The sequence below is a fragment of the Macaca nemestrina genome, chromosome 6 (genome assembly GCF_043159975.1).
Source record: "Macaca nemestrina isolate mMacNem1 chromosome 6, mMacNem.hap1, whole genome shotgun sequence".
Taxonomy (NCBI): Eukaryota; Metazoa; Chordata; class Mammalia; order Primates; family Cercopithecidae; genus Macaca; species Macaca nemestrina.
The window spans coordinates 29,064,083-29,091,946 of record NC_092130.1 but is presented as its reverse complement, the minus strand read 5'-3'; the positions used below and the strand labels follow the sequence as shown (position 1 = coordinate 29,091,946).

Below are 27,864 nucleotides of genomic sequence, written 5' to 3'. Positions count from 1 at the left end.
GCGAACCTGCCAGTGACTGGACTCAGCTTTGCATAGCAATACACAGCTTTGCGTAACCAATACAGGAAGGCATTTAAAGGCGCCTCTGCCGCCACAGACCTTGCAGTTAACTCCGCCCTGACCCAGGCTTCTCAATGCAGTCCCTGATGCAGGCTCCCGTCCTGATCGCCCTGGGCTTGCTTTTCGCGGCCCCTGCGCAAGCCCACCTGAAAAAGGTGAGTGCACCCTCCTTTAAGAGGCTGTTTGCAGCCTCCTGGCCCAGCTACGGGTATGCGGGTCTGGCTGAGATATGGGGGTGGCCACTGCGTTATCTAGAGTTGGCTCTCTGCACTAGAGCCTTCCAAAGTAACTAATTATGGGATTCTGGTCTGTACAATGAGGGTGGCCTGTAAAGACTTGTTGTGCTCCAGGCCCTTTTTGGAGAGATTCATCTCACGTCTGCACTCTGCTGCCCCCTCTCCAAGCGCCGGAGTGAAAATGCAGAGAGCCTTAAAACTAAGGCATTGCCCCCAGAGATTCAGTCCTGTTACCCTGCACCTTACTCCTGACTGCCACTCCTTATGTCCCCATGATAAGGCCTGTTGCCTCATCTCTTCCCCTGCTCGAATGCCCTGAGCTCTTCCTTAGACGTAGGAGGACTTGAGAGCTTCTCCAGGCCAGAGGATCCAGATTTGCCCATCTGGTGACAAATGACCAGGCCTGTGACCCCGCTGCCCTTGGTTGTGAGCCACTGAGACAACAGTCCCCCTACCCTCCAAGCTTCCTCCTTCACTTCTCATTCACACCGTGCTGCAGATCCCTGGGAAAGGGAAGTTCTGTAATCCCTTGACCTGAAAAAGCCTAGTTCCTGGCTTATTGCAACAAGCTTCATAGATTCAGTCTATGTTGTTGCAAATGACAAGATGTTCCCCCTTTTAAAGGCTGAATAGTATTCTGTTGTGCATATATGCCACATTTTCTTTATGCATTCAATTTGATGGATAATTTCTTTATCCATCAAGTGTCTGTTGATGGACACTTAGGTTATTTCCATATCTTAGCTATTGTGAGTAATGCTGCAGTGAATATGGGAGTGCAGATAGCCCTTCGAAATTTCAGTTCGTTTGGATACATACCCAGAAATTTCAGTTCCTTTGGGTATATGCCCAGAAGTGGGATAATGGTTCATATGGTAGTTTTGTTTTATTATCTCACTTATATGCGGATTCTAACCAAGTTGAACTTACAGAAGTTGAGAGTAGAGATGGGGTCTCACTCTGTCACCCAGGCTGGAGTGCAGTGGGGCGATTATAGCTCACTGCAGCCTTGAACTCCTGGGCTCAAACAGTCCTCCCACCTCAGCCTCCTGAGTAGCTGGGACTACAGGTGTGGGGCCACTGAGTTCTGCTAAGCAGTAGGCTTTGAGATTTATTGCACACCAGGGCGACTATAGTTAGTAATGTATTACATACAGAAGCTCCTTAACTTTCCATGGGGTTACGTTCTGATAAACCCATCGTAAGATGAAAATACCATTAAGTTGAAAATGGATTTAATACAACTAACCTGAACATCATAGCTTAGCCTAGCCTACCTTAAACATGCTCAGAACATTTACATTAGCCTACAGTTGGGCAACATCATCTAACACAAAGCCCGTTTCATAATAAAGTGTTGAATGTGTCTCATGTGATTTATTGAAGACTGTACTGAAAGTGAAAAACAGTATGGATACTTAAAGTACAGTTTCCGCTGAATATTTGTCACTTAGGCACGATTGTAAAGTGGAAAAATGGTATGTCAAACCATAGTAAGTCAGGAACTGTGTGCATTTCAAAACAACCAAGAGAATACATTTCACATTGCACCCCGTAAATGTATACAACTGTGGTTTGTCAATTAAAAAAAAAAAAAAACCCAAGACCAGGTGCAGTGGTGCACACCTGTAATCCCAGCATTTTGGGAGGCTGAGGTGGGCAGATTGCTTGAGCTCAGGAGTTCAAGACCAGCCTGGGCAACATGGCAAAGCCCCATCTCTGCAAAACATACAAAAATTAGCTAGGCGTGGTGGTGTGCACCAGTAGTCCCAGCTACTCGGGAGACTAAGGTAAGAGGATCGCCTGAGCCTGGGAGGTCGTGGCCGCAGCTGAGATTGTACCACTGCATTCCGGCCTGGGTGACAGAGTGAGACCTTATCTCACAAAAAAACCCCAAAAACAAAAAACCAATTCCATTGCCTCTTGGCTGCTAGCCAAGACATCAAACATTTCTGGTAGCAAAGGGATAGGTCCACCCCTGATCCCCTCCCTCCTACCATCTTGGAAGTGTTTGAGAGTGAGGAACAGTGCTGTGTAGGGGAAAGTGTGTGGTACTGAAAGCAGGGAGGCTTGGCTTCTGATCCCTCCCCTGTCTCAATCCCTGGATTCCCTGAGTCTTGGTCTCCTCATCTTGTACGATGGGTGAGATGGTGCTAACCTGAATCTCGTCAGTGAAGGGAAATGCATTCATTGATGGAAAAGTTCTAAAATCAGAAACAAATAAAGCCATATAAATCTGTGGGCTTGGCCTCACTGTGCCCCCGAGGCAGAAAGTCTGTTTTGCTTGTTGAATGAAGGAATGTGGAACTTTTGATTCCTTTCATTTGCCTGGAGAATTTATACCTTGTTCCTGAATATTGGCTGGGAATGTTTCTCTTGGCTCCAGGGCTGGCCGCTATGAGGTGGAGTCTGGCTAGAGGCTGCTAGCTTACCCTACAAACTTGTTCTCATTTATGCTGTGGGTATGGATGCCATCTCAGACTAGGTCTTAGATTGGCAGTTTTGAAGAGGCTCTGAGACATTATAAAGGTCACTCAAAATCACACAGCACCTACATCTCAGGGCTCATGTGATTCAGAGGCCTGACCTTGAGTCCCTGGGCCAGATAAAAACTGGGGGAGCGGGGGGTGACTGTGAGTGAACATCAGGAAACCTGAATTTCAGTTCCTCTTCTAGCATAACTGATCTTGTGACTACGGGCTGTGATGAGTGTTAGATAACAGGGGAGGATATCTAGCCCCATGCTAGTCATATAGTAGATGCTTAATAGACTATAGTGCTATATAGTGGCTGTCATTTGTTGTACACATACTATGTGCTATGTATTGAGCTATGTGCTTTTTTCCTAAAAAAAAAAAAGATTTGGGATAATTTTAGGTTTATGGAAAAGTTGCAGCGGTGCGTGGTGGTTCACCTCTATAATCCAGCACTGTGGGAGACCGAGGCAGGCAAATCACTTGAGGCCAGGAGATCGAGACCATCCTCAACCTGGCCAACATGGTGAAACCCTGTCTCTACTAAAAATACAAAAATTAGCCAGGCATACACCTGTAGTCCCAGCTACTTGGGAGGCTGATGCAGGAGAATCACTTGAACCTAGGAGGCAGAGGTTGCAGTGATCTGAGATTGTGGCTGCTGCTCTCTAGCCTGGGTAACAGAGTGAGACCCTGTCTCAAGAAAAAAAGAAAGAGAGAAAGAAAAGTTACAGAGATAATATAGAATTTCTATATAATCCTGACTCAGTTTCTCCTGTTAGCATCTTACATGTACATATCTCCAAAACTAAGAAACCAACGTTAGTACATTACTGTTAACTGAATTCTAGACTTTGTTTGGATTTCACCAGTTTTCCCATTAATGCCCTCTTTCTGAGCCAGGATCCAATCCAGGGTACTGCATTGCCATTTCATGACACGTATCATTGTAGTCCCCACTCTTCTCTGGCCTATGACAGCTTCTTAGTCTTTCCTTGTTTATTCATGAGCCTGATAGTCTTGAGGAGTTGTGCCCTGTGCTTTCTGTATACAAACATCTTGCCCTCACAATAGTCCCGTGAGAAGATACCATTATGTCCACGTAATAAATGAGGAAATTTTGAACCTCTAAGGGGTTAACTTAGCCATGGTCTCAGCTAGTGAGACTGGCTGAGCTGGGTTTTACCTCATACCTGTAGTACCCATATCTCTGCCTCCAGAGCTGTGCCTTTCCCCTCCGTCTTGTGCCACCCCTTCCCACTTGTTGGCCTAGGCTGGGATGACAGATATCTGGTGACCAGCCTGGCCTTGGTGGGCACTGCTAATCCATGACACCTCCCTTTCCCTATGAGCCTGGACTCAGCAGCAGAATTTGTCACTACAGAGACAGCTAGCCGGACACTACCCTTAGGAAGCCATCTTGTTACGTCTCCCCCAGGACCTGGGGAAAGGAGAGCTTAGGAGAGGGGAAGGGATTCTTCTCCAATAGGTACTCTGGACTCTGGATACCCTACCCCCACCCCCAGCCCGGAATCAATCCTCTGTGTGGATCAGACTGCCTTAGAATCTGTGAAGCAGCCCCACCCAGAAAACTAGTCCTGCTCCCATGTTGCCCTCCAGCCTGACTCTTAATTCCAGGCATTCTTTCCCTTGACCACTTTCAGTCTGTTCACAACCACAAATCACAGTGTAGCACTGGCCTTCAGTGGGGTTCCACGCACCTAGAGTAAAAGCAACCTCCCGATTATGGCTTGTGGGGTCCTGCATTAAATGACCCTGCCACCCCTCCAACCTCATCTGGGTCCCTCATCCACTACATTTAGCCCATGGCCTTCTCCCAGTTCCTAGAGCAGTCAAGCTTCTTTGTGCCTTGGGGCCTTTGCCTGAGTTCCCTCAGCCTGGCCTGCACTTACATGTCTGACTCCTCATCCCCCAAGCGTCCAGCTTAAGTATCACTTCCCCACCACCCTATCTAAGTGAGTCCTTTGTTGCTGTCAGCATTACCTTCTGCTCTTTTCCTTTGTGGCACTCACAAATCACAGTGGGTGATATTTATTTACATTAGACGGTAAGCTCCTCAAGGCAGGGCAGGAGCCAGGTGTGATTGTTTACCACTTGCCACAGTACTTAGCCCAGGGCCTATCATCATTGCTCCATAAATATTTGTGAAATGATTGTTGAAGGAAACATTTATTGGCAACTATCCTGTCCTGCCTTTCTTAGTCATGACATGACCTTTCATTCCAAGGGGTAGGAACCCATTCCTAAAAGCTCAGCTAAAGGGGAAGTTTATTACAGAGCTACAAGACATCTCATGGAGCTGCCGGCAGGAAGCGGAGGCTAGGATGCTAATGGCTCCCATTTAGTGAGCCGGCTTGCGTGCGTTGTGCCTGGCATTGGGTTATGAGCTTTACATACGTACTCTAGCCCTTGCAACATCCTGGAGAGGAAGGTAGAAATGCCTCCAGTTAAAAGATGTGGAAATTTAGACTCCAAAGGTGAAATTGGCCTATAAAATCACATGGTAAGTGTGGCAGAAATATGATTTCCACCCCGGGCTGTTTGGCTAAAGTCGTCATTCACCCATGTCTCTCCAAAGCTGTGCCCTTCACTGCTACTCCATACTGCTTTTATAGATAGGGAAGTGGGACTTCATCTGTTCCGTTTTCCACAGACCAACAGAGCCTGTAGCTCTTATCCCTTCATTAACTTCTGCTTGGTCATGGATCACAGATCTAGATGGTCTGGCCTCAATCCAAAACTTAGGATCCAGTGACAGCACAAAAACCCTGTATCCCCAGCCTTTTATGCCTTAATTCCAAAATTGGGCAGAGAGAATCTGTCAGCCTAGCTGGGGTTAAGTGATCCATCTTGATCCAGTCAGTGATGGGAGTATTGAAGGTGGGCATCAACTTGGGGGTGTGGGACTGGCAGGTTTTCTCTCTGAGACAGGGTGTGGATGGAGGGAATGCCAACAGTCTCTCATAGGTGGCCTCCAGGGGGCTGGGAGAGGTGCGAGTGGGTGGGCAGAGAGTCTTCACGGTGTGGGAGGTGTTCAAGATCATCAGACAGGCCGGGAGCGGTGGCTCACGCCTGTAGTCCCAGCACTTTGGGAGGCCGAGGCGGGGGGATCATGAGGTCAGGAGTTCGAGACAGGCCTGGCTAACACAGTGAAACTCAGTCTCTACTAAACAAAATACAAAAAAATAGTCGGGCATGGTGGTGGGCGCCTGTAGTCCCAGCTACTCTGGAGGCTGAGGCAGGAGAATGGCGTGAACCCGGGAGGCGGAGGTTGCAGTGAGCTGAGATCACACCACTGCACTCCAGCCTGGGTGACAGAGTGAGACTCCGTCTCAAAAAAAAAAAAAAAAAAAAATCACACAGGGTCCTGTTGGAGTGCAGAGTGGTGGTCACATGCAGTCACATGCAGATGTAGTGGTGGTGGAATCAGGAGACCTGGGGGATGTGGAGGAGGAACAGGAGGAGCAGCTCAGCAGAGGGGTGGCGGGTGACCCTAGTGGGCACATGACCTGAGAAGTGGGATGGGAAGAAGACACTGGTTAGGACTGGGGAAGTCCATTCACTGGGGATTATTCATCAGCAAGTGATCCACTGGGGATGTTTTCATGAGTGTCCTATTCCTTCCTGAGTTAATCACCTGCCCCTTGAGAGTGGGATTTCAGATGCCGTTAGATTTCCCATTGTGTTTTGTGTTTCCCATTGTTCCTGGCTCTGGGTTGGGCGTGGGGTGTGACATGAACAAGGTCCTGGGTGTGGGCTGCAGAGCTGAATCCTCCAGGAGCTTGCCCTCTGCTGGGATCCCAAGGCTGGCTGGAGAGGAGCGGGCAGCAGGGAGGAGGGAAGTCAGAGAAGGTGCCCACCAAAGGACGATTAGGTCAGTCTCCGGTTTTGAAGTTCCAGGTCTGTCATATCCTGCCTTATAATTTACAGTATACTTTTGGGAGATTATGTCTTTTAAGTCTTTTAGTTTAGTCCTGCCTATGAAATGAGTAGGACAAGTGTTATCCCAGGTTCATAGGTATGGAACCTCATAGAGGAGGCTCAGGGACGGGGGTGCCTCACCCAAGGTCACGCTGCCAGGAGCTCGTTTTTCCTGTGATCTGTGATAGTTTCTTTTCAACCTTTTTCTTCTCCTCCTTCCTTGCTGCCTGATTGTCCCCGGCCATCCCAGCTTGGTAGCTTCTCCTGGGATAACTGTGATGAAGGAAAGGACCCTGCGGTGATCAGAAGCCTGACTCTGGAGCCTGACCCCATCCTCATTCCTGGGAACGTGACTGTCAGTGTCGTGGGCAGCTCCAGTGTTCCTCTGAGTTCTCCTCTGAAGGTGAGCCTGGGGGTGGGTAGGGAAGGGGAGGTGCAGGTCTGGCCAGCAGAGGCACTGTGGCATGTATGCTTGGGGAACGGTGAAGAATTTCAGAATCCTGGATTCCCAGAGAATAGTACAGGACATGTAGATTCAGACACTCTTTCACAGGTTCATGGAATCTCAGGATCATGGGATTGAAAGGAATCTCTGATGTCAGCGCCAGCAACTTCCTGGTGAGGGCAGGAGTGATGGATACCTTGCGCCTGGCAGGAGCGTCCTGGCCTTCTCTGGGCCTGATGGCCAATGGCTCGTTATTGTCTGACTACTCTGGTTGGCCAATTCGGTTTTGTTGTTAATTATAAAATCGATATACCAATTAGCCAGCAATATGTAGTCACTTTAGAAAACAGAAGTCATCAAAAAATAAAATAAAATAGGCCAGGTGTGGTGGCTCACGCCTGTAATCCCAACACTTTGGGAGGCTGAGGTGGGCGGATCTTTTGAGGTCAGGAGTTTGAGATCAGCCTGGCCAACATGGTGAAACCCCATCTCTACTAAAAATATAAAAATTAGCTGGGCGTGGTGGCATGTGCCTGTAATCCCAACTACTCAGGAAGTTGAGGTAGGAGAATTGCTTGAACCCAAGAGGCAGAGGTTGCAGTAAGCCAAGATCGCACCACTGCACTCCAACTTGGGTGACAGAGTGAAATTCTGTCTCTAAATAAATAAATAAATATCACTTGAAATCTCACTACCTAGTGATAAGGGGTAAGCACTTTTAACATCTTACAGGATATTCTTTGCAACTTTCCCCCATACAATTACATATATGACATACATATTTATTTTTAATGGATGTGTATAATAGGCAGTGCTCATTGTAAATGTCCTCCAGTAATATAAATCCTAGAGATAGTCAGTGTTTGCTCTTTAAATATCCAGTCAGAATTTTTATGTGTTTGTAAATATATATACACTTATACTCATGGGATTATATGAGATGTGCTATTATACTTGCTTTTTTTTTTTTTTTTTTTTTTTGCATCATACTATATGTTCCATATCTGTTTCCAAGGATTAGGTAACTCTACTTAGTCAATTTTTTGAGTTGTATATAACCCAATCATTATTTAATTATTTTAATTTATTGTAATTTTAGAACAATGTCTCACTCTGTTGCTCAGGCTGGAGTGCAGTAGTGTGATCATGGCTTACTGCAGCCTTGGGCTTAAGGGATCCTCCCACCTCAGCCTCCTGAGTAGCTGGGACCACAGGCGCATGTCACCATGCTTACCTAATTTTTTAATTTTTTATATGGAGACAGAGCCTCCCTGTGTTGCCCAGGCTGGTCTCAAACTCCTGGACTCAAGCAATCCTTCTGCCTCAGACTCTCAAAATGTTGGGATTATAGGCGTGAGCCACCTCGCTCAGTCCACCCAATCATTTTTAATGGCAGAAATATTCTGATGTGGATCTTTCATAATTTGTATAACAAGTCTATTGTTGAACATTTAGTTTGTTTCCAGGGTAAGTTTTGTTTCTTTCTTTCTTTGTTTTGAGACAGGGTCTTACTCTGTCGCCTAGGCTGGAGTGTAGTAGTGCGATCTCAGCTGCCTGCAATCTCTGCTTCCCGGGTTCAAGCGATTCTCCTGCCTCAGCCTCCCAAAGTGCTAGGATTACAGGCACCTGCCATTGCATCCCACTAATTTTGTATTTTTAGTAGAGATGGGGTTTCACCATGTTGGCTAGGCTGGTCTTGAACTCCTGATCTCAGGCAATCTGCGTGCCTCGGCCTCCCAAAGTGCTAGGATTATAGGCTTGAGCCACTGTACCTGGCCAGAGTATTTTTTGTTTGTTTTTTGTTTTGCTATAATAACCACCTTTGTAGAAATTATTCTTACAGTACATCTTTTTATAATTTTCTGATTATCTAGATACACAGTTTTTAGGTCTTTTGATACTTATTGCCAAAGTGCCTCCCAATGTTTGAACCAACTTGCATCATTCCTAGTGAGCGCAGATGTCTATTCATAAGTTTATTTGCCTTTTGTATTTACTTTGGGAATAACCTGTTTGTTTCCATCCATTGACTATTTTAGGGGTGTATGTTTTTATATTTTCTTAGAAAACAATGAAGACTTTTCATATATCCATTGCAACACCATTTATTATGGTCCTTTCCTCTCTAGCTAAAATTGCTACCTTTATATGCTGTTCCTCTATGCCCTTCAGTCTGTTCCTGATCCAGATCTATTCTGGTACCAGTTTTGCCTTAATTATTTAGAAGATTCCTGATTTGGAATCTGTGTTTCTGTCATTACCCTTAGACCTGTCTTAATCACAGCTCCTACCTTATGGGCTTTCCTTGAGCAATACCTGAGTTAGAAAATAATGTAGAGAGTGCTTTGCACAGGGCCTGGCACCCAGGACGTGCTCAGTACATGTTAGATCTTGTGAACATTTCGATTAGTATCTGTCTTATCCTGCAGCCTCTTGACCCAGACACAAGTCCCGGATATGTGGCGGCTTTCAGCTCCCCTGCACCTCCTACCAAGTCTTTTCCTAGCAGAGTCATTGTATTTCCATTACGGTTCCTCAAGCGATAGGGGGTCAAGCCCTGTACCCTTGGATCTGGGCCAAAGGATGGAATCATTCCCTATGTATGGACACTGGACTGTTTCTCTGCCAGGGTCACACACATTTATTTGTGTGCTCCCTCTACTGAATCTAGAGTGTGGGCTCTCCTGGTAGGCCATCCGCCATGCTCCCTCTGCTGCCATCACCATGCAACCACTAATGGCGTTTCCAGGGACAGGGCTATGCAACTGACTTGGAAACAAGCAGCTGGCAAACCCCCTCCTCTGCCCTCAGCCTGCTTTTCCTGGCTTCTTCACAAATCATTAAGATGGGTTTTACTCGCTACTCTTCTTTTCCATTGCCTCATTACCTGTCATAAATTTGGGCCTACATAATCTCCTCTGTCTTTACTGTCACTTGTGCTTAGTAAAAATTGGCCTCAGATCCCCTCTGCTCCTTCTCTTTCCCCAATTTATTTATTTATTTATTTATTTATTTATTTATTTATTTATTTAATTTTATTTGAGATGGAGTTTCACTCTGTTGCCTAGACTGGTGTGTAGTGGCACAATCTTGGCTCATTGCAACCTCCACCTCCTGGGTTCAAGGGATTCTCCTGCGTCAGCCTCCAGAGTAACTGGGATTATAGGTGTGCGCTACCACGCCTGGCTAATTTTTGTATTTTTAGTAGAGATGGGGTTTCATCACATTGGCCAGGCTGGTCTCGAACTTCTGACCTCAGGTGATCCGCCTGCCTTGGCGTCCCAAAGTGCTGGGATTACAGGAGTGAGCCACCACGCCCAGCCCCCAATATTTCTCTTCTATATATATATATATATTTGGTTCAGTTCTTTTTTCAGATATGTGCATATCAACTATTAGATGAAAGCTCTTCTGACCACTTGCTGGGGAGAAGAGACGATGAGGCACAAAGGGTCTCAGGAAAGGTTGCAACTTGCCCCAGGTCACAAAGCTAGTTGTTAGCATGGACAAAGCTGGTGTGTTTATCTTGGGGTTTGGTTCCTGAGCTTTTACTGGCAGGGAGGTAGATTTAGTGCTTGGTGTATTTGCAGGGGAGGGGAGAGGAGTGCTGCAGATTCAGTTCCAGAACTCTCCCCTTGCCCAGCAGACCCGCTTATGAGAGCTGCCCAGAACTAAGCTCTAGATGAGCCTGGAGCACTCTTGGGGTCCGTGGGGCTTCGACCCCTTGTTACACTGAGGCCCAGAGGAGAGTGACTGCCCAAACCCAAGAAAGCAGCTGCCATCCTCTCTTCCTCTGATCTTGCTGTAGTGAAATTTCTTTAATCAAAAGTCAAATCTGCGACCTGGGTGGATTTGACCCCAGCCGCAATTTTTAAAAGTTAGATATCCCAGATTCCATGGCCATGGGTAAGACTGGAGCCTGCTCAGGAGCTCCCTTTTCTCTTTTGACTTGCTCCATGGGATCCGGCATAGCCACTGCCCAGCCCTCCCTCATGTTCCAGCCTGTGGGACCCTGGTTTTCCCATCCTTGAGAATTGTCAATTGTCACTGTATTTGTCTTATTCCAGCCTTTCAGGCCTGATAACTTGGCTCCCCCAGCACCCAAAGTCATATACATGCCTGGGCTCGTTACTCCGCCTCGCTTCCTTTTCTGAGTCATAGTAGCAAATAGATTGAGAATCAGAAATGAGCCATCATTTGTAATTTCCGAATGGTAGGCGTGGCTGCTGCCTTAGAACCCTCTGTTGACTTCAGTTCAGTACACTTCTTGTGTCGTGCTGGTCCTGTGCTGGGGGTAGAAGTAGAGATGAGGGAGGCACTACCCCTTCTGGTAGATGCAGCCCTACAGGTTCCAGCCTGGTGGGAGGATCGCTGGCAGGACTTGTCCTCCTCTGCTGCGTGCTCTCGCTCAGGGCATAACTGGTTCAAACATTCTCATTACGGTATTGGCGACACAAGGAGAGAGTATTGGCTAAGGAAAAAGGCAGGGCAGAAATCACGGAGGAGGAAGCTTTTGATTTCAGGCACTGTGCGAAGTGCTTGTATTTCCCTCTCAATGGGACCTGTGAGAGAGGTGGGCACTCTAAAATATCCCATTTTTGAAGATGAGGTGAGGCTGAGGTTCACGCCTATAATCCCAGCACCTTGGGAGGCCGAGGCAGGTGGATCATTTGAAGTCAGGAGTTTGCGACCAGCCTGACCAACATGTTGAAACCCCATCTCTACTAAAAATACAAAAACATTAACTAGGCGTGGTAGCTCATGCCTGTAATCTCAGCTACTCAGGAGGCTAAGACAGGAGAATCACTTGAACCCAGGAAGCAGAGTTTAGAGTGAGCCAAAATCGCGCCACTATACTCCAGCCTGGGTGACAGAGTGAAACTCTGTCTCAAAAAAAAAAAAAAAGGTAAGGGGATGGCCACTGAGAGAGATTAAGCAACTCACCCAAGGGGACAATAAAACTAGGAAGTGGCAGAACTAGCATTCCAACCTAGGCCCTCTGACTTTTCCTAGGCAGCGGGGTAGAAGCAGGTTTGATGAGAGAGAGGAGGGCTGAGAGGGTGCTGTGTGGCCAGTGGTGGAGATAATGGGTATGTCTTAGCAGCAGATGAGGCCAGTGAGAGGAGCAATTTGAATTTGTCCACTCAGAACACAGGATGTGCTGACTTCTTTGTTCTTTCTGGGCCTGGAGGAAGGCAGGAAGGCAGCTAGTATCTCGACATCTGGGGCATCTGGAAGACTTGAGTCTGTGGCCTGGGAACCAGCCTGAGCCCAGCAGCCTCTGAGGATATAAGTGCCCATCCAGGATTTATCTCTTAGAAACAGAGCCCCAAATAAAGTGAGCCTAGAGGCTGGGATTCCTAGAATATTAGAATGTCAGAGCTGAAAGGGATCCTAAAAATGTGATTTCTTGCCATAACGCCGATAAGGAATCAGATATTTGAGAAGGCTAATTTCCTAGTACTCTTTCCTTAGAATTTTACCTTGATACCTTTGGTGGGTGATGGACATGGTTCTAAAGGACAAGTCATTTGACACTAGAGGCAACTAATACATGGTGACTGTTCAGCACATGCCCGGCACAACTGGGACATTCGCCATGAAATTCTGGCCACTTCCTCCTGGTCAGCTTCAACCTCCAAAACGGGAGCAAAGTCATGACAGCATGGAGGTGTGAAGTGTGCTCTAGAGCTTCTCACCCAGCTCGACTCCAGGCACAAGAGTCTTTTGTAGCTTTCCCAGCTGAGTCAGGGAGCCCCCTACTCCTTGCGGTAGCTCCATCTGTTGTAACCTAGCTATGATTTTATACCAGTCCCAAGGTGATCTTTCTATACATTCCTGTTGTTCTTCATTCTGTCTTCTGTGGCTGTAGAGAGAAAATGTGACCCAGGAGCAGCCAGTTGGGTTCATTTTGGTAACCAGCTCATCAGTTGGTAGTAACTACCTGAAGTCCTATGCAGAAAAGGATTCTGGGGCGGAGACTGGGCTCAGAAGGAAAGCCCAGGAAACAATGCCACAGTTAACCAATTAGCAGTTAGATGACAAGTGCATTTCAATGCAAGTGTTAGAGTCAATCAATGGGTAGTGACCACCTAAATAATTCTAAGACTATGGACTGGTCATGATGGCTTACACCTATAATCCCAGCACTTTGGGAGGCCTGTAATCCCAGCACTTTGGGAGGCCTGTAATCCCAGCACTTTGGGAGGCGAGGTGGAAGGATTGCTTGAGGCCAGGAGTTCCAGACCAGCCTGGGCAACAAAGTGAGACCCCATCTCTACAAAAAAATACAGAGTGAGCTGGGTATGGTGGCATGTGCCTGCCTGTGTTTCCCAACTACATGGGAGGCTGAGGCAGGAGGATCAGCTGAGCCTAGGAGGTTGAGGCTGCAGTGAGTGCAGTGAGCCATGATACAAAAAAAAAAAAAGAATTCTAAGTCTATGTATAGTTCAGTGTAGGGGGAAAATTCACATTTGATTATTAATGTCTGCCATGGGCACAATAATACACTATACTCACACATGGGCCACAGTGTTGCCATTCCTGGAACAGACTGTCTCTAAGATCTCATCCAGTTAAAAATTCTTTGATTAAACTATATTGCTGCTTTTTTGAAGAGACAGAAGAGCTGGTATGTTTGCCCTGGAATTTATACTTATAACCTTTTTCAAACCTTTTTTTTTTTTTTTTTTTTTACCAGGTGGAGTTAGTTCTGGAGAAGGAAGTGGCTGGCCTCTGGATCAAGATCCCATGCACAGACTACATTGGCAGCTGTACCTTTGAAGACTTCTGTGATGTACTTGACATGTTAATTCCTACTGGGGAGCCCTGCCCAGAGCCCCTGCGTACCTATGGGCTTCCTTGCCACTGTCCCTTCAAAGAAGTAAGTACTTAGGGAGGAGAGAGCGTTACCCCTGTGGCTAAAGAGATGGGGTTTGGAGAGAAGGGTCTTTGCATTCTCCTCCTGCAGATCTGCATGTCTCTGGATTTGTAAGCCAGTGTGACCTATCAGGAATCACTTATCTTTCGGGAGCCTCAGTTATCCATCTATGAAATGGGAGACTTGAACTTAGACGTGATCTTCAGGGCCCTTTTCCCATAATAATCCATGCTGTGCAGTGCTATGGCAGTCTCTAATCTTGTGTGGTGGTTTCGAGAATGGGAAGAGGGGTGGTAGTTCATGGCTACAATCCTAGCAGTGGCTCTAGGAGAAAGACCCCATCAGTAGGCTCCCACTGACTGGCTGTCCACTGGCTTTCCCACAGGGAACCTACTCACTGCCCAAGAGCGAATTCGTTGTGCCTCACCTGGAGCTGCCCAGTTGGCTCACCACTGGGAACTACCGCATAGAGAGCACCCTGAGCAACCGTGGGAAGCGTCTGGGCTGCATCAAGATCGCTGCCTCTCTAAAGGGCGTATAACGTGGCATCTGCCACAGCAGAATGGAGCAGTGTGAGGAAGGTCACTTTTCCTCTGTTTTGTGTTCGCCAAGGCCAAACTCCCCCTCTCTGCCCCCCTTTAATCCTCTTTCTACAATGAGTCCGCTACGCTCACTGAAAATCATTTTGTGCCACTTACATTTTAGGCTGGGACAAGCAGCCCTGACCTAAGGGAGGATGAGTTGGGCAGTTCTTGATAGCCCGGGGCATCTGCTGGGCTGACCACGTTACTCATCCCGGTTAACATTCGCTCTTTCTCTCTAAAGAGCCTCGTTCATTTCCAAAGCAGTTAAGGAAGGGGAACCAGAGTGTTTTAGGACCTGAAGAATCTTTATGACTTTCTCTCTCTCACTCTTTTTTTTTTTTGTCACTAAGTTAAAAGCAAAGTGAGAGTATTAACGTTTTTGTTCTCCTCCAACCCCCTGTTACAATGAAGGGGCAAAAGTATTTGCTCTTAGTTTATTCCTCCCTTAACTTCTGTGACTAATTTTAATTTCCTTTCTAGATTTGCCCAATTAATACTAGGGTGCAGTGTATCCTGGAGAGGTAGGGTCGGGGGGAGGAATCCCTTGGGGGAGATATTAGGGGTGCTCCGTTGTTTACAAACTCAGGTTCCCGCAGGGCTTAGCAAGAGACTTAAATGAGTGACAAGAACCATGAGAAACAAGTTGCTTCCAGGCTTGATTTCGACTTTTCCCTCTTTTTTTGGAGACAGAATCTCACTTTGTCACCAGGCTGGAGTGCAGTGGTGTAATCTCGGCTCACTGCAACCTCCGCCTCCTGGGTTCAAGCGATTCTCCTGCCTCAGCCTCCCAAGTAGCTTGGACTACAGGCGCCCACCATCACGCCTGGCTAATTTTTGTATTTTTAGTAGAGATGGGGTGTCACCGTGTTGGTCAGGATGGTCTCGATCTCTTGACCTCGTGGTCTGCTCACTTGGCCTTGGAAAGTGCTGAATTACAGTTGTGAGCCACTACACCCAGCTGATTTTTCCTTTTTGAGTAAAGATACTATTACAATGTAAATATTTCTTATACAGAAAGTCACAGCACATGTGCCCATTGATACAAGGCCTCTGAGGCCTGGTCTCCAGTTGGAAATATAATTAAGGGTAACAAGGACTGGAGTAAGTTGGAGAGTGCATAGCGAGTCTGTGAAGACAACTGCTACCTAGCTATGACCAGTCAGTGCCACGTAAGAATGGTGTGGGCCCAGTATTGCCAGATACTGGCAATATTCCAGCCTGGTGACAGAGTGAGACTCTTGTCTCAAAAAAAAAGTTTCATTGTTTACTCCTAGAGAAGCCAAAAATCCAGATTTGTATATGAAATCTTACCATTTTAAAAGATTGGCAGCTAATGATTTTTTTAAAAAGCTGTGCGGTGTGATGTATCCCAAACGGACTGGCTCATGGGTGGCCACTTCACAACCTCTGATCTCAGACCGTGCATGCTTTGTCTTCTTAAGACAACTCCTGTGGCACCATTTCTCCCTCCACAGGGCCAAAGCCATAGAGTCCGGTCCCAAGGAGAAGGCACTTCCAGTGCTAGGAGAGGTATGGACAGCCTCTCACCTGTGAGCTGTGGCTGCCTCAGTCTCAGAGTCCTGTCGGGTGAATGAGGCAGATGGGCAAGAGTTAGCTTCACCAGCAGCTGCTTTTGGAGCAGGGGTCCAAGGAAGAGAGGGTGGCCTCGACATCAAACTGCCTGGATTTTTCTACCACCCTGTTACACCATAACAACTTCTGAACCACACACCAGCCCTGAGTTCTGGGCTCATCTGAAGCCTGGAATAGCAATAAATCTTTTTAACTTGCTGACAGTTTCTCCCTTGCTTTGGTTCCAGATTTCACTGATCACATTTCAAAAGTGTTTTTGGGGTGGGGCTCTTTTGGTTGGAAGGGTTTGTTGGAACGGTACAGGTGAGCCGAGGCGATTCCAGGGACGGACCCTTCTACTTATGTCGCAGGAGCTTGCTTGTTGTCTCTGCTTCATCGCCATCCAGTTCCCTCGTTTGCTATTTTGCTTTCCATCACATCATGACTGCGGAGAGTGAAAATCACCTGGTGACCATTGAACAGGCCCCAGAGACAAAATCTTTTTATCTGAGGAATTTAAAAGGGAGCAAAGACCACCTGGTGACTATCAAACAGGCCATGCAGAGGCAAAACTCCTTATCTGGGGAAAATAAGAAGTAATTAGACTTTCCTATTATCTAAAGCAGGCATCTGGTTCCAGATTTCTTTTCCCCGAAAAAAACCTTACAAGTAACTAAAATTTCTGGCCGGGTGCCGTGGCTCATGCCTGTAATCCCAACACTTTGGGAGGCCGAGGCGAGTGGATCATGAGGTCAGGAGATCGAGACCATCCTGGCTAACACGGTGAAACCCCGTCTCTACTAAAAATACAAAAAAAAAAAAAAAAAAAAAAATTAGCTGGGCATGGTGGCAGGTGCCTGTAGTCCCAGCTACTCTGGAGGCTGAGGCAGGAGAATGGCGTGAACCCGGGAGGTGGAGCTTGCAATGAGCCGAGATCGCGCCACTGCATTCCAGCCTGGGTGACGGAGACTCTGTCTCAAAAAAAAAAAAAAAAAAAAGTAACTAAAATTTCTGTACATCTCCGGAATGCGATGCTGAAACTGACTGTGCAACCCCAAGGTCCTGCTTTAAGGTCCATAAATATCCCTAAGGAAAAATCCACCGTGGTATGCTCAGTCCTCTCACCAGGGCGCCCCACTGCAGTCTTCTGCAGCATTCTTCCTTTCTAATACCTTTCCTTTTTCAAACCTATACTGTTGTTGGTGAATTATTTTTACCCACCCACGAGTTGACCACTTCTCAATGCTGGGGCTCTGACACTTCGCCTGGCAATGACCTTCACAGCTGTTTCTCTCTGTTGGATCTTCCAGCCTTATTCTCAACAGTTGCTTTTTAGTTCACATTCTTCACCGAATCTCAGTAGCTCAGTTAATCTTTTTATGTCTGCTCTGCTCTTGAGTCATATGTTCCTTGAGGTTTCTTAGGGGTGGGGGATGAGGAGTTAAAGGTGGCATCTTCAAGCGCAGGTCAAAGCAGACTTTTTAATAAATGGTGCTGAGCCAACTGGAAAGCCACTTGGAGAAAGCTGAGGTTAGACCTATACTTCACACCATATGCAAGAATGAACTCCAAGTGGGTCCAGGATCCAAATGAAAGAAAATGAAGCCATATAAATACAGAAGGAAACGTGGTGGAAATATCCAGTGGCAACAAAATATTGACACATTTGACTACATAAAGAGAAAAAAAATGCTTGGTAAAAACACAATAAAATCAAATGACTAAATTTATCCAGCCTATATCATAGATGAATAGTTAGTATTCTTACTATATAAGGAATTAAAAATTAAGGGACAAAGGACCAAAAACTTGATAGAAAAACTGGGAAAAGACATGAACACACATACTCATGTAAAAATATAAAATGGCTCTTTAAAATGAAATATTCGAACTAACTCATTAGAGAAATGTAAATTAAGATAATACTGAGATACCATTTATCATCTCTCAGACTGATGAAAGAAAGAACAACACATTCTGTTAGGCAAGGCTATAGGGAAACACACTGTCATCACTGTTGGTGGGAATGCAAACTAGTATGACTTTTCTGGAGGGGAATTTGTAGTGCTTAATAAATTGCAGAAGCATTTACCCTTTGACACAACCATTTCCACTGTGGGAATTTCCCTTGAAGATGCACCTCCAACAGTACAAACATACGGATGCACAAGATTACTCATTGCAGCACTGTGACTGCAAATATTGGAAGCAAAGTCATGTTCATATACACGAGAAAGGCTGAGTAAACCATGGCACCATGGCATACTCACATGGAATATTACTGAGCTGTAAAAAAAAATGAAGATCTTTATGAATCGGTATAGAGTTATTTTCAAGATACATTAAATGCAAAAAGCAAAGTACAAAAAATAGAATGTGGTACTTTTTATGTAAGAAAGAAGGAGATGTAAGAACATGTATCTGCTTGTTTATGCAAAGTAAATAAGGAAAGATTGGCCAGAAAGTAATGAGCTCTATGGATGGTAGGTGGGTGTAGAGTAGAAAGAAAGGAGAAATCATAATGGTATAAAGGAGGTAGGGATGGAACACTGCTGAGTGTATCTGAGTATATTTTGTTTAACTGTGACTCTTAGAGCCATAGTAATGTTTCTCATGCCCCCAAAAGTAATTAAAGTCAACCAGGATATGAGGAGAGTTCAAAATGAAATACAAACAGTAACAGATGAACTTAACTGTATTTCAAATGCATAATACAACCACATTGAAGGAGGTGGGCAAGAAAAATAAGAAGTTATAGCATTTTGATGGGATACTTGAAAGAGAAAAGAAACAGTACACAAATACCAGCGTCTAGTTAGCAAATTTTTCACAGAAGCAAAAATTAGCAACTCAGGAAGTCCTTTACGTGTATATTAGAATTGGGAAAATAAATATATGGTAGGTAACGACAACATGGGGCACATATTGAAAGGACACAGGAACCAAATTGAACCTCCCTCAGTGGCCAAATCTTGGGCAATTTGAGCAATAAAATAATGACAATAATGGGTTATAGTCCACTGACTAAAAATGCACTATAGAATCCCATACACAATGGAATCACAAATGTAGAAGGAACGATAGAAATAGAAGAAATGGCTGGGTGCAGTGGCTCACACCTGTAATCCCAGCACTTTGGGAGGCCAAGCCAGGTGGATCGTCTGGGGTCAAGAGTTCAAGACCAGCCTGGCCAACATGACGAAACCCCTGTCTCTACTAAAAATACACAAAATTAGCCAGGTGTGGTGGTGCGCGTCTGTAATCCCAGCTACTCCGGAGGAAGGAGAATCACTTGAACTCGGGAGGTGGAGGTTGCAGTGAGCCGAGACCGTGCCGCTGACCTCTAGCCTGGGCGACAGAGTGAGACTCCATCTCAAAAACAAACAAAAAAAACACCATTAGGCAAACACCCTAGGAATAGTTGTTGCAGACAAACACCTATGAATGCCAAATTAGTGAATAGAAGTATGATGGAAAACAGGATTTTGCATGATTTTAAGATCTCTTCACAAGATACTAATTACAAAGGGAAAAACAGTCACTATAGTGAAGAAACCTGACAGAAAACCACCTTAACCAAGTGATCAAGTTAACATCACCACTAATGGTGATACCACGTACCTTCCACGTACCTTCCAGGCATACTGATACCACGTACCTTCCAGTATGATGCACTGAGAAGGGCGCAATGTCACTTCTGCGGAATTGTCAGAAATGTGCAGTCTCGGTGCAATCATGAGAAAAGATCAGACAAGCCCAAACTGAGAGACACTCTACAAAATAATTGGCCAGTACGTTTTGAAAGTGCCAAGGCCGTGAACAATAAGGAAAGACTGAGGAACAGTCATGAACTGGAAGAGAATAAAGAAATATAACTAAACGCATTGTGAGATTCCCGATTTGGATGCTGGATTAGAAGAAGGACCAGAAATAGGATTTCATCAATGTCAGTTATTTGGTTTTGATCATTGTACTGTGGTTATGTAAGATGTTAACATTAGGAAGAGCTGGGTGAAGGATACATGGAAACTATTATTTTTGCCACTCTTTGAAAGTCTAACGTTTTTCAAAATAAAAGTTTTAAAGATATATTGCTGAAGTTTTCATTTTGAGAAAAAGAAGATATGAACCTTGTATTAGTCAGGGTTCTGTAGAGGGACAGAACTAGTGGAACTAACAAAAATATAAAGGGGAGTTTATTAACTCACTTGATCACAAGGTCCCACAATAGCCCATCCGCAGGCTGAAGAGCAAGGAGAACCTGCCCGAGTTCTAAAACTGAAGAGCTTGGAATTTGACGTTTGAGGGCAGGAAGCATTCAGCACGGGAGAAAGACGTAGACCGGGAGGCTAGGCCAGTCTCTCTTTTCACATTTTTCTGCCTGCTTTATATTCTGGCCACACTGGCAGCTGATTAGATTGTGCCCGCCCAGATTGAGAGTGGGTCTGCCTTTCCCCAGCCCACTGACTCAAACGTTAATCTCCTTCGGCAACCCCCTCACAGACACACCCAGGATCAATACTTTGTATCCAATCAAGTTGACACTCAGTATTAACCATCACAAACCTGCTGTCATGTAACTGCAGTACAGGAGAAGGGGGTGAACATTTATGCAGAATCTGGGTTAGTGGCTGAGGTCAGAAAGGGTTTTCCTGAGGAAGTGCTAGCTGAGATCTGGAAAATGAGGAGGATAATTGCTCCATATTCTATAGTAAGGTTTCCATATGTTCCTCAAAGCCTTTCCTTCTCCAAGTTCGTGGTCTGGATCCCAAAAGAGCACAGACTTTATCTTGGCTGATAGCTTTCTATCTAGTGGTAGGATATTCTTCGCTGCCTCTCCTTCATGATAACACAGCTACCTCACATCTCCTCTGAGAGGCTGTTGTTTGGCCTCTGACCATTGGTGAATGGACGATATGTTACAAAGGGGGAATGCTGCTAATTCCAGCTGAAATGCCTGTTAGGCAGGTCATAATATCAATCATCTAATAGAAGGTGAAGTTGAAAATTGATACTCTACAAATATTCATTATACTGTAGAGTTATACTTTCATTGGTGTTACAGTTTACAATGAAAAGCTTTTAGAAGGTGGCATTTCTACTAGAGTGAAACAAATCGTCATTAATACTTTCCCCCTTCAAATAAATTTTCTTTAGTTCTGAAATCAATACATTATTTGTTTAAAAAATGCAACAACACAGGCAAGCAAAAGAAAAATATAAAAATTTGACTGGGCACGGTGGCTCACGCCTGTAATCCCAGCACTTTGGGAGGCTGAGGCAGGTGGATCGCTTGAGCCCAGGGGCTTGAGATTAGCCTGGGCAGCATAGTGAGACCCTGTCTCTATTTTTTAAAAATATATAAATACATAAAAGAAAAAGTGTAAAATTTTACTCATAATTCAACCCACTTGGTGAAAATTCCTATGACAATGTGCTGAGTATTCAAAATTATTTGACTGTATGCATGTAACTGATTTAAAAAAATGGAATCATGTTTCATATTCTATTTTTAACAGCTTTATTGAGGTATAATTGACATATAATAAATGCCACATATTTGAAGTATCCAACTGATAAGTTTTGACACGTGTACCCTCCTGTGAAACCATCTTCAAAATCGAGACAGTGAACATGTTATCCATCCCTCCCTCTCACCCATCTCATCTTCCACTGACCACTGAGCTGCTCTCTGTTACTACAGATTAGTTTTCATTTTCCAGGCTTTTATATGAATAGAATCATCCAGTTCGTATTCTTTTTTTGGTATGGATTTTGTCATTCAGCATACTTATTTTAAGATTCATACATTTTATTGTGTATTTCAACAGTTTGTTTCTGTTCCTTGCTGAGGGATATTCCATTGTATGGATACATCACAATTTGTTTATCCATTCTCCTGTTTATAGACATTTAGAGTATTTCCAACTTCTTTGCTTTTATAAGTAAAGTTACCATGAATATTTTTGTACCAGTCTTTTTATGGATATATATTTCTTTTTTCTGGAGTGGAATAGTTGGATCATGTGGTAGGTATATGTTTACGTTTTAAAAAGACTACAAGATGTTTATCAAACTGATTGTAGTACTTTCTATCCACATAGCAGGGTATGGAATTTCAGTTACTCCACCTGCTCACCAACACTAGCACGGCCAGTTTTTTGTGGTTGGTGGATAAGTTAATTTCTTTTATTCATTTTCAGAATATCAGACTTGATAGAGTCCTTAATAATCCATTAGTCCAGCCCTTCACTTCATAGACTGAGAGATGGGGAGGAACTTGCCTGAGGGCCAGTAGGAAATCAGTGGTGGAGACAGTGGTTGGACAAAATTACTGCTGAGTTCTGTTTGTGTTCTCTCTGTGACTCTTCTACTTAGAATATGTAAATAGAATATTCCCCTTGCCCAACATGCACTTTTCTTTTCTTTTTTTTTTTTTTGAGACAGAGTCTCGTTCTGTCACCAGACTGTAGTGCAGTGGTGCGATCTCGGCTCATGGAAACCTCCGACTTCCTGGTTCAAATGATTTCTCGTGTCTCAGCCTCCTGAGTAGCTGGGATTACAGGCACCTGCCACCACGCCCAACCAATTTTTGTATTTTTAATAGAGATGGGGTTTCACCATGTTGGCCAGGATGGTCTCGATCTCCTGACATTGTGATCCGCCCACGTCAGCCTCCCAAAGTGTTGGGATTACAGGCGTGAGCCACGGTGCCCAGCCACACTTTTCTAAATCTGATGCTTTAAGGGCAGCTACTGCAGTGTGGAGAAAACATTACTTTTGTATTTATGCTTGGTCTCTGTTTCAAGGGCTCTTGGGGTAAGTGGCATCCCTTTTCCATAAAATGAGGCTGATAATACGAATAGTTGAATCTAATTTTGGTTCAGAGATACAAAAGGCCATCCAAAAAATATAAAACCAAAAAAGGTGTAACCTGAGAGACATCAATGCTAACTTTTCTCATCTGCATTTCTCTTGGAAAGATAAAGAAGACACTAATTAATATAGAGATGTTGGGATTTGATGAAGGTATATAACATCCACATGGAAGTCAAACTGGGGATGGGAAGAAGGGAGAGCTATTAGACTAAAAACAGATAATTATGCATAGACACCTGTGGAGTTGGCCATGGAATGGTTGATGGGTTGGGTCAACTCATAGAGGGCTTGGTATGTCCCAAATATACACCCTAAAAGGCCCAGGATGCTAATCATGATGTCCTTGGCAAGGGTGACACAGCTCATGTCCTCAGAGTAAAAGATGACGATCTCCAGGAGGGCTGGGATGATGAGGGCCAGGGCGCTGCTGCTCACGGAGCCCACCAAGGAGATGACCAGGTCGAGGCGGGGGATGAGGATGGCTGAGACACCTGCAACGAAAGGAGAAATTTAGAATCACTGAATGTGCCTGCAAAAAGGCAGCTCAGAAACAAGCCATTGCTTTGGAGTCCTAGAATTTCACAGATACCTAAGCGACCGCTTTGGAGAGGTGAGAGGGAGCCTACTGCAGGTTTTGGAAGGTCAGGCAACTCCCACCCCTGTCTTAACTACAATACAGATGCTCTCCTTTTATATTTTATCTATTGGATTTTTTTTTTTAACCTATAATCTTTACTGGAAGGGCTCCTCTACCACTCATCTGTTATAACCTCTTTACTGTAGAGATGGGGAAATCTGGAGCTCTAAAAGGAACAGGACTTATTCAAGGTCACACAGAGCTGAGATGAGAATCCACTGGGATGCCCAATCTAAGGTCCTTTTCACTCTACTATGCTGTCTCTCATGTGTAAGAAATAACTTGGTACACAGTAGGTGCTCAATAAGTGCTTGACTCTTGCCCAGGCTCAGAACCAATGTTTGTAGTATCTATGTAATACAGCTTTTGTCTAGAAGCAAGGATGGATTAAAAAAATGAGAGATGCTTCTGCTGCTGTCCGAATATCAACCACTTCTTTTTCTTTTTCTCTCTCTCTCTCTCTTTTTTTTTTTGTTGAGATGGAGTCTCATTCTGACGCCCAGGCTGGAGTGCAGTGGCGCGATCTCAGCTCGCTGCAAGCTCCACCTCCCGGGCTCAAGTCGTTCTCCTGCCTCAGCCGCCGGAGTAGCTGGGACTACCGGCGCCCTCCATGGCGCCCAATTAATTATTTTGTATTTTTAGTAGAGACAGGGTTTCACTGTGTTGGCCAGGATGGTCTCCATCACCTGACCTCGTGATCCACCCACCTCGGCCTCCCAAAGTGCTGGGATTACAGGCGTGAGCCACCGCGCCCAACCTCAACCACTTATTTTTCTGTTCTTAATAGGATCATAGTAATGAAGCACGCCATAAAACACGAAGAGAGCATTAGCTCTCCAACCCCTATCCCTCTCTTCTCTTCACACTCCTAAATTTCCATCTCTTATACACATGGTGAACATATAGTATCACAGATTTTCCAAGGGAGTCCAATTTCAATAATGTTTGAATGAGTAAATATATAATTTATATGATTTAATTTTATGCAAATTTATTATTTTAAAACAATTATTACATTGATGTATAATATATGTACATAGTTTTGGGGTACGTGTGATAATTCAATATATTTATATAATTAGTAAAGATCAAATCAGTGTAGTTGGGATATCCATTACGTTAAATATTCCAATCATATGATTTTCCTGTGAACAAAATAGAGAAAGCCTGTTCTGGAAAGCATCCATACGAGCTTGCTAGATCTTTAAAAAAATCACCTCTTTCTGAAATTGCTCTGACACATCCAATCTGAGCATGAGAGAGACTCACAGACTCTCACGGCTAGGAGTGCATTACCCTTCTGATGGAAAGTCCCTGTCCACAGCTTTCCTTCATCCGATGCTTAATAAGCTGCTTACAGAGAAAACTCAGCATCAGTCTTCCAGGAAAGTTCACTACCAGGGGGTAGAGAAGATATATGCAAGAAAAGCTGTAATGCAAGGTGGACGGGAGGAAGGTCTTACACTCCATTCTGGTCATGTCAATCCTCTGCTCAGTGCCTTTCCATGGCTCCCCATGGCCCAAACTCCTCAACACAATGACCCTTAGGACTTGGCCCTGACGAAGCTCTGACCTCATCTCTCAGCACTCTCCACTTCTCCAAAGGGGCCATAGGCAATACTTGCCTCAGGTCTGTGCACAGTCTGTTCCCTTCCCGTGGTACATTCTTCACTCCTCCATCTATTTCCTACTTATCATTTAGGTCTTCACTGAAGTGTCACTCCACTGGAGAGGACTCCCTGACCCAACCAGGCTTAGTTATAAGACCCTCTTACATGTAGGGAGTGTCTTCTACTTTCGATCTTAACCATCATATAGAGCATCATGATGTCCCATCTTAACAATCATTGCAATGTGCTGTAATTATTTCCTTGCATATATTTGCCACTCAACTGTAGGTCCTGTGAAGGCAGAAGCTACATCTTCTTCTTTATTCATCATTGTATCCCTTGTGTCTAGCACAATGCCAGGCATGTAGTAGGTGCTCAACAAATGATTGTTGAATGAATAAAGGATAATAGAATTGATGGATGAATAATGGAGGAAGAATGGGACATTCAGCATACATCAAAAGCAGGGCATGTCCTTATAAGGTCAGTTGTCTCTAGTCATGCATTCCCTGATACTCAGAGGCTCCTCAGACTTTCTTGTCAACGTACACCCTTCCCAGTAGGAATGATTGCAAGCAATATTATTTACAGCCTCTTGATGTCTTGGCACAGATTGTGAACTCTAACACCTCAAACCAAGTAGGTTTTTGCTGTTTCTGCTCATAAAACGCCAGTCATTTAAAGCTTGTTATCTGATAGTATGTTCTTCTAGACAGCTCCAAGCGTTGCATAGTTTCTCCTGACCCCGTACTGAGACTTGATTCCTTCAACGACTTTAAATTCTGACTCCTGGAGCCTCGAAGACTAAATTTCTTCCTTCGCTTTTACAATAATCCCACAGGTGTTTAAGGAGAAATGTGGAAATTTTCTGAGCCTCTGCTTCTCCAGGCAAAACATCCCTTTTTGTTTTGCTCATTCCTCATGGGTCATCGTTTGTGATCCTCTGTCTAGACATGTTCCAAAGAAAGAGTTCCCCAGCCCTTTTCATGAGGTTCCCAAACACTACAACAGTGCTCATGAATGAGTGAATGAATGAATGGAAAGGAACATGAAGAAAGGAAGGGAGGGAGGAGAGAAGAGTACACCCCAAAAATGATCTCTGGCCGGGTGCGGTGGTTCACATCTGTAATCCTAGCACTTTGGGAGGCTGAGGTAGGCAGATCACTTGAGGTTAGGATTTCGAGACCAACCTGGCAAACATGATGAAACCCCATCTCTACTAAAAATACAAAAATTAGCCATGCATGTTGGCAGGTGCCTGTAATCTCAGCTACTCAAGAGGCTGAGGCAGGAGAATTGCTTGAACCTGGGAGGCAGAGGTTGCAGTGAGCCGAGATAGCACCACTGCACTCCAGCCTGGGCAACAGAGTGAGACTCTGTCTCAGATAAATAAACAAATAAATAATCTCCAAGACTCTGAAAAATTAGTCCCATTGGGATTTTTCCCTTCAGTTAAACCTACTTTATGATATGGGACTTGTTCATAATTTATGATAAGAAGAAATATGGCACCATGAAAAACAGATGCATTGGTGCTGCACAATCTGTGTTCAAATCCCAGCTTTGTCACTTAGTGTGAATGACTTGGGCATGTTACTTAATTTATCTGGGCCACAGTTCCCCCTAATGGTAATATATTGTTACATTATCATCAGTATTAGATAATGTCAGTACGGTGCCTGACATATAGGATTGAATGAATGATACTTCTTCTGCAAACCAGCCAGCATCTATTTTCTATGTGTAGGCAGTAGACATGACTGTAACATTTACTGTGTGGTAATTGTGTTAAGCCCATTTATTTTTTCAATGGAAAAATTGAGGTCCAGGGAGGTGAAATATCTTGCCCTAGGTCACAAAGAAGGCAAGTGGCAGATCCAATGATGGTGGGGTGGGAACCAGTGTGGCTCTCTGTCATAGCTTTGGGTAAAGAGTGCCCTTTTATGCTACTCACAGGTTAGACAGACCAAGCCTGAGCGGACAGACAGGTCTACAAACAGTGCCCAGCTCTCTGACACTTGGGAAACGGCAAATGGAATGATGATCTCAGCTGGGACGTGGAACTGGAGGGCATAGGTGAAGAAGATGCCGATAGAGTACATCAGCTTGACCGACTGGTACAACCTGCAGACACATGAATAGGATGTGGAATGTGACACGGCTCCCCGAAAGGGCCATTGAGGACTCACTTACTGCTCAGAAGGTGGTATGGGTTGAGTATCGCTAATCCAAAAATCCAAAATCTGAAATGCTTCAATATCCAAAACACTCTGGTCCCAAGCATTTTGGATAAGGGTTACTCAATCTGTACTTGTCACTGAGTTATAGAACTGACTAATGTTGGATGACTCAGGCCAGATTGGACATCAGGGCCATCCGGGAAGCTTGTTAAAAATGCATATTGCTGAAGATTCTGAGTCAGTAGGCTTGCAGCTCAGGAATCTATGCCTCTTCTTTTTTAATTTTTTAAAAGACAATAGGTGGCCGTGGGGGCTCACTCCTGTAATCCCAGCACTTTGAGAGGCTGAGGCAGGTGGATCACCTG

The 27,864-nt window shown here is 44.8% G+C and overlaps 2 protein-coding genes across 13 annotated transcripts in view; one reads left to right on the top strand and one right to left on the bottom strand.

Moving 5' to 3' along the window:
- Positions 1–22: 22 nt before the first annotated feature.
- On the top strand, positions 23–16,412 carry LOC105466848 (ganglioside GM2 activator). Its single transcript, XM_011715937.3, has 4 exons — positions 23–215; positions 6,963–7,115; positions 13,858–14,040; positions 14,423–16,412. Exons 1-4 carry the CDS (start codon positions 135–137, stop codon positions 14,576–14,578), a joined length of 573 nt encoding a protein of 190 aa, XP_011714239.1. The 5' UTR covers positions 23–134; the 3' UTR covers positions 14,579–16,412.
- The window catches only part of LOC105466849 (solute carrier family 36 member 3), a 38,529-nt gene continuing 22,156 nt past the window's right edge, over positions 11,492–27,864 (bottom strand). For 7 of the 12 annotated variants that reach the window (XM_011715942.3, XM_011715941.3, XM_071098201.1 and 4 more), the window contains 3 exons: positions 27,274–27,443; positions 23,309–23,563; positions 11,492–11,628 (listed from right to left, as the gene is read on the bottom strand). In XM_011715942.3, the coding sequence (XP_011714244.2) occupies positions 11,582–11,628; positions 23,309–23,563; positions 27,274–27,443 (472 nt within the window). In that variant the 3' untranslated portion in view covers positions 11,492–11,581. Of the gene's footprint in view, positions 11,629–23,294; positions 23,564–27,273; positions 27,444–27,864 lie in introns of those variants that run through there. The other 5 variants (XM_011715938.3, XM_071098200.1, XM_011715940.3 and 2 more) reach the window with 5 other exon arrangements.

Excerpts from the sequence above, each read along its gene's own strand:
- LOC105466848 (XM_011715937.3), top strand. The coding sequence starts at position 135 with ATGCAGTCCCTGATGCAGGCTCCCGTCCTGATCGCCCTGGGCTTGCTT. Across the intron at positions 7,116-13,857 it reads CTCTGAGTTCTCCTCTGAAG|GTGGAGTTAGTTCTGGAGAA; the intron begins GTGAGCCTGGGG and ends TTTTTTTACCAG. Across the intron at positions 14,041-14,422 it reads GCCACTGTCCCTTCAAAGAA|GGAACCTACTCACTGCCCAA; the intron begins GTAAGTACTTAG and ends GCTTTCCCACAG.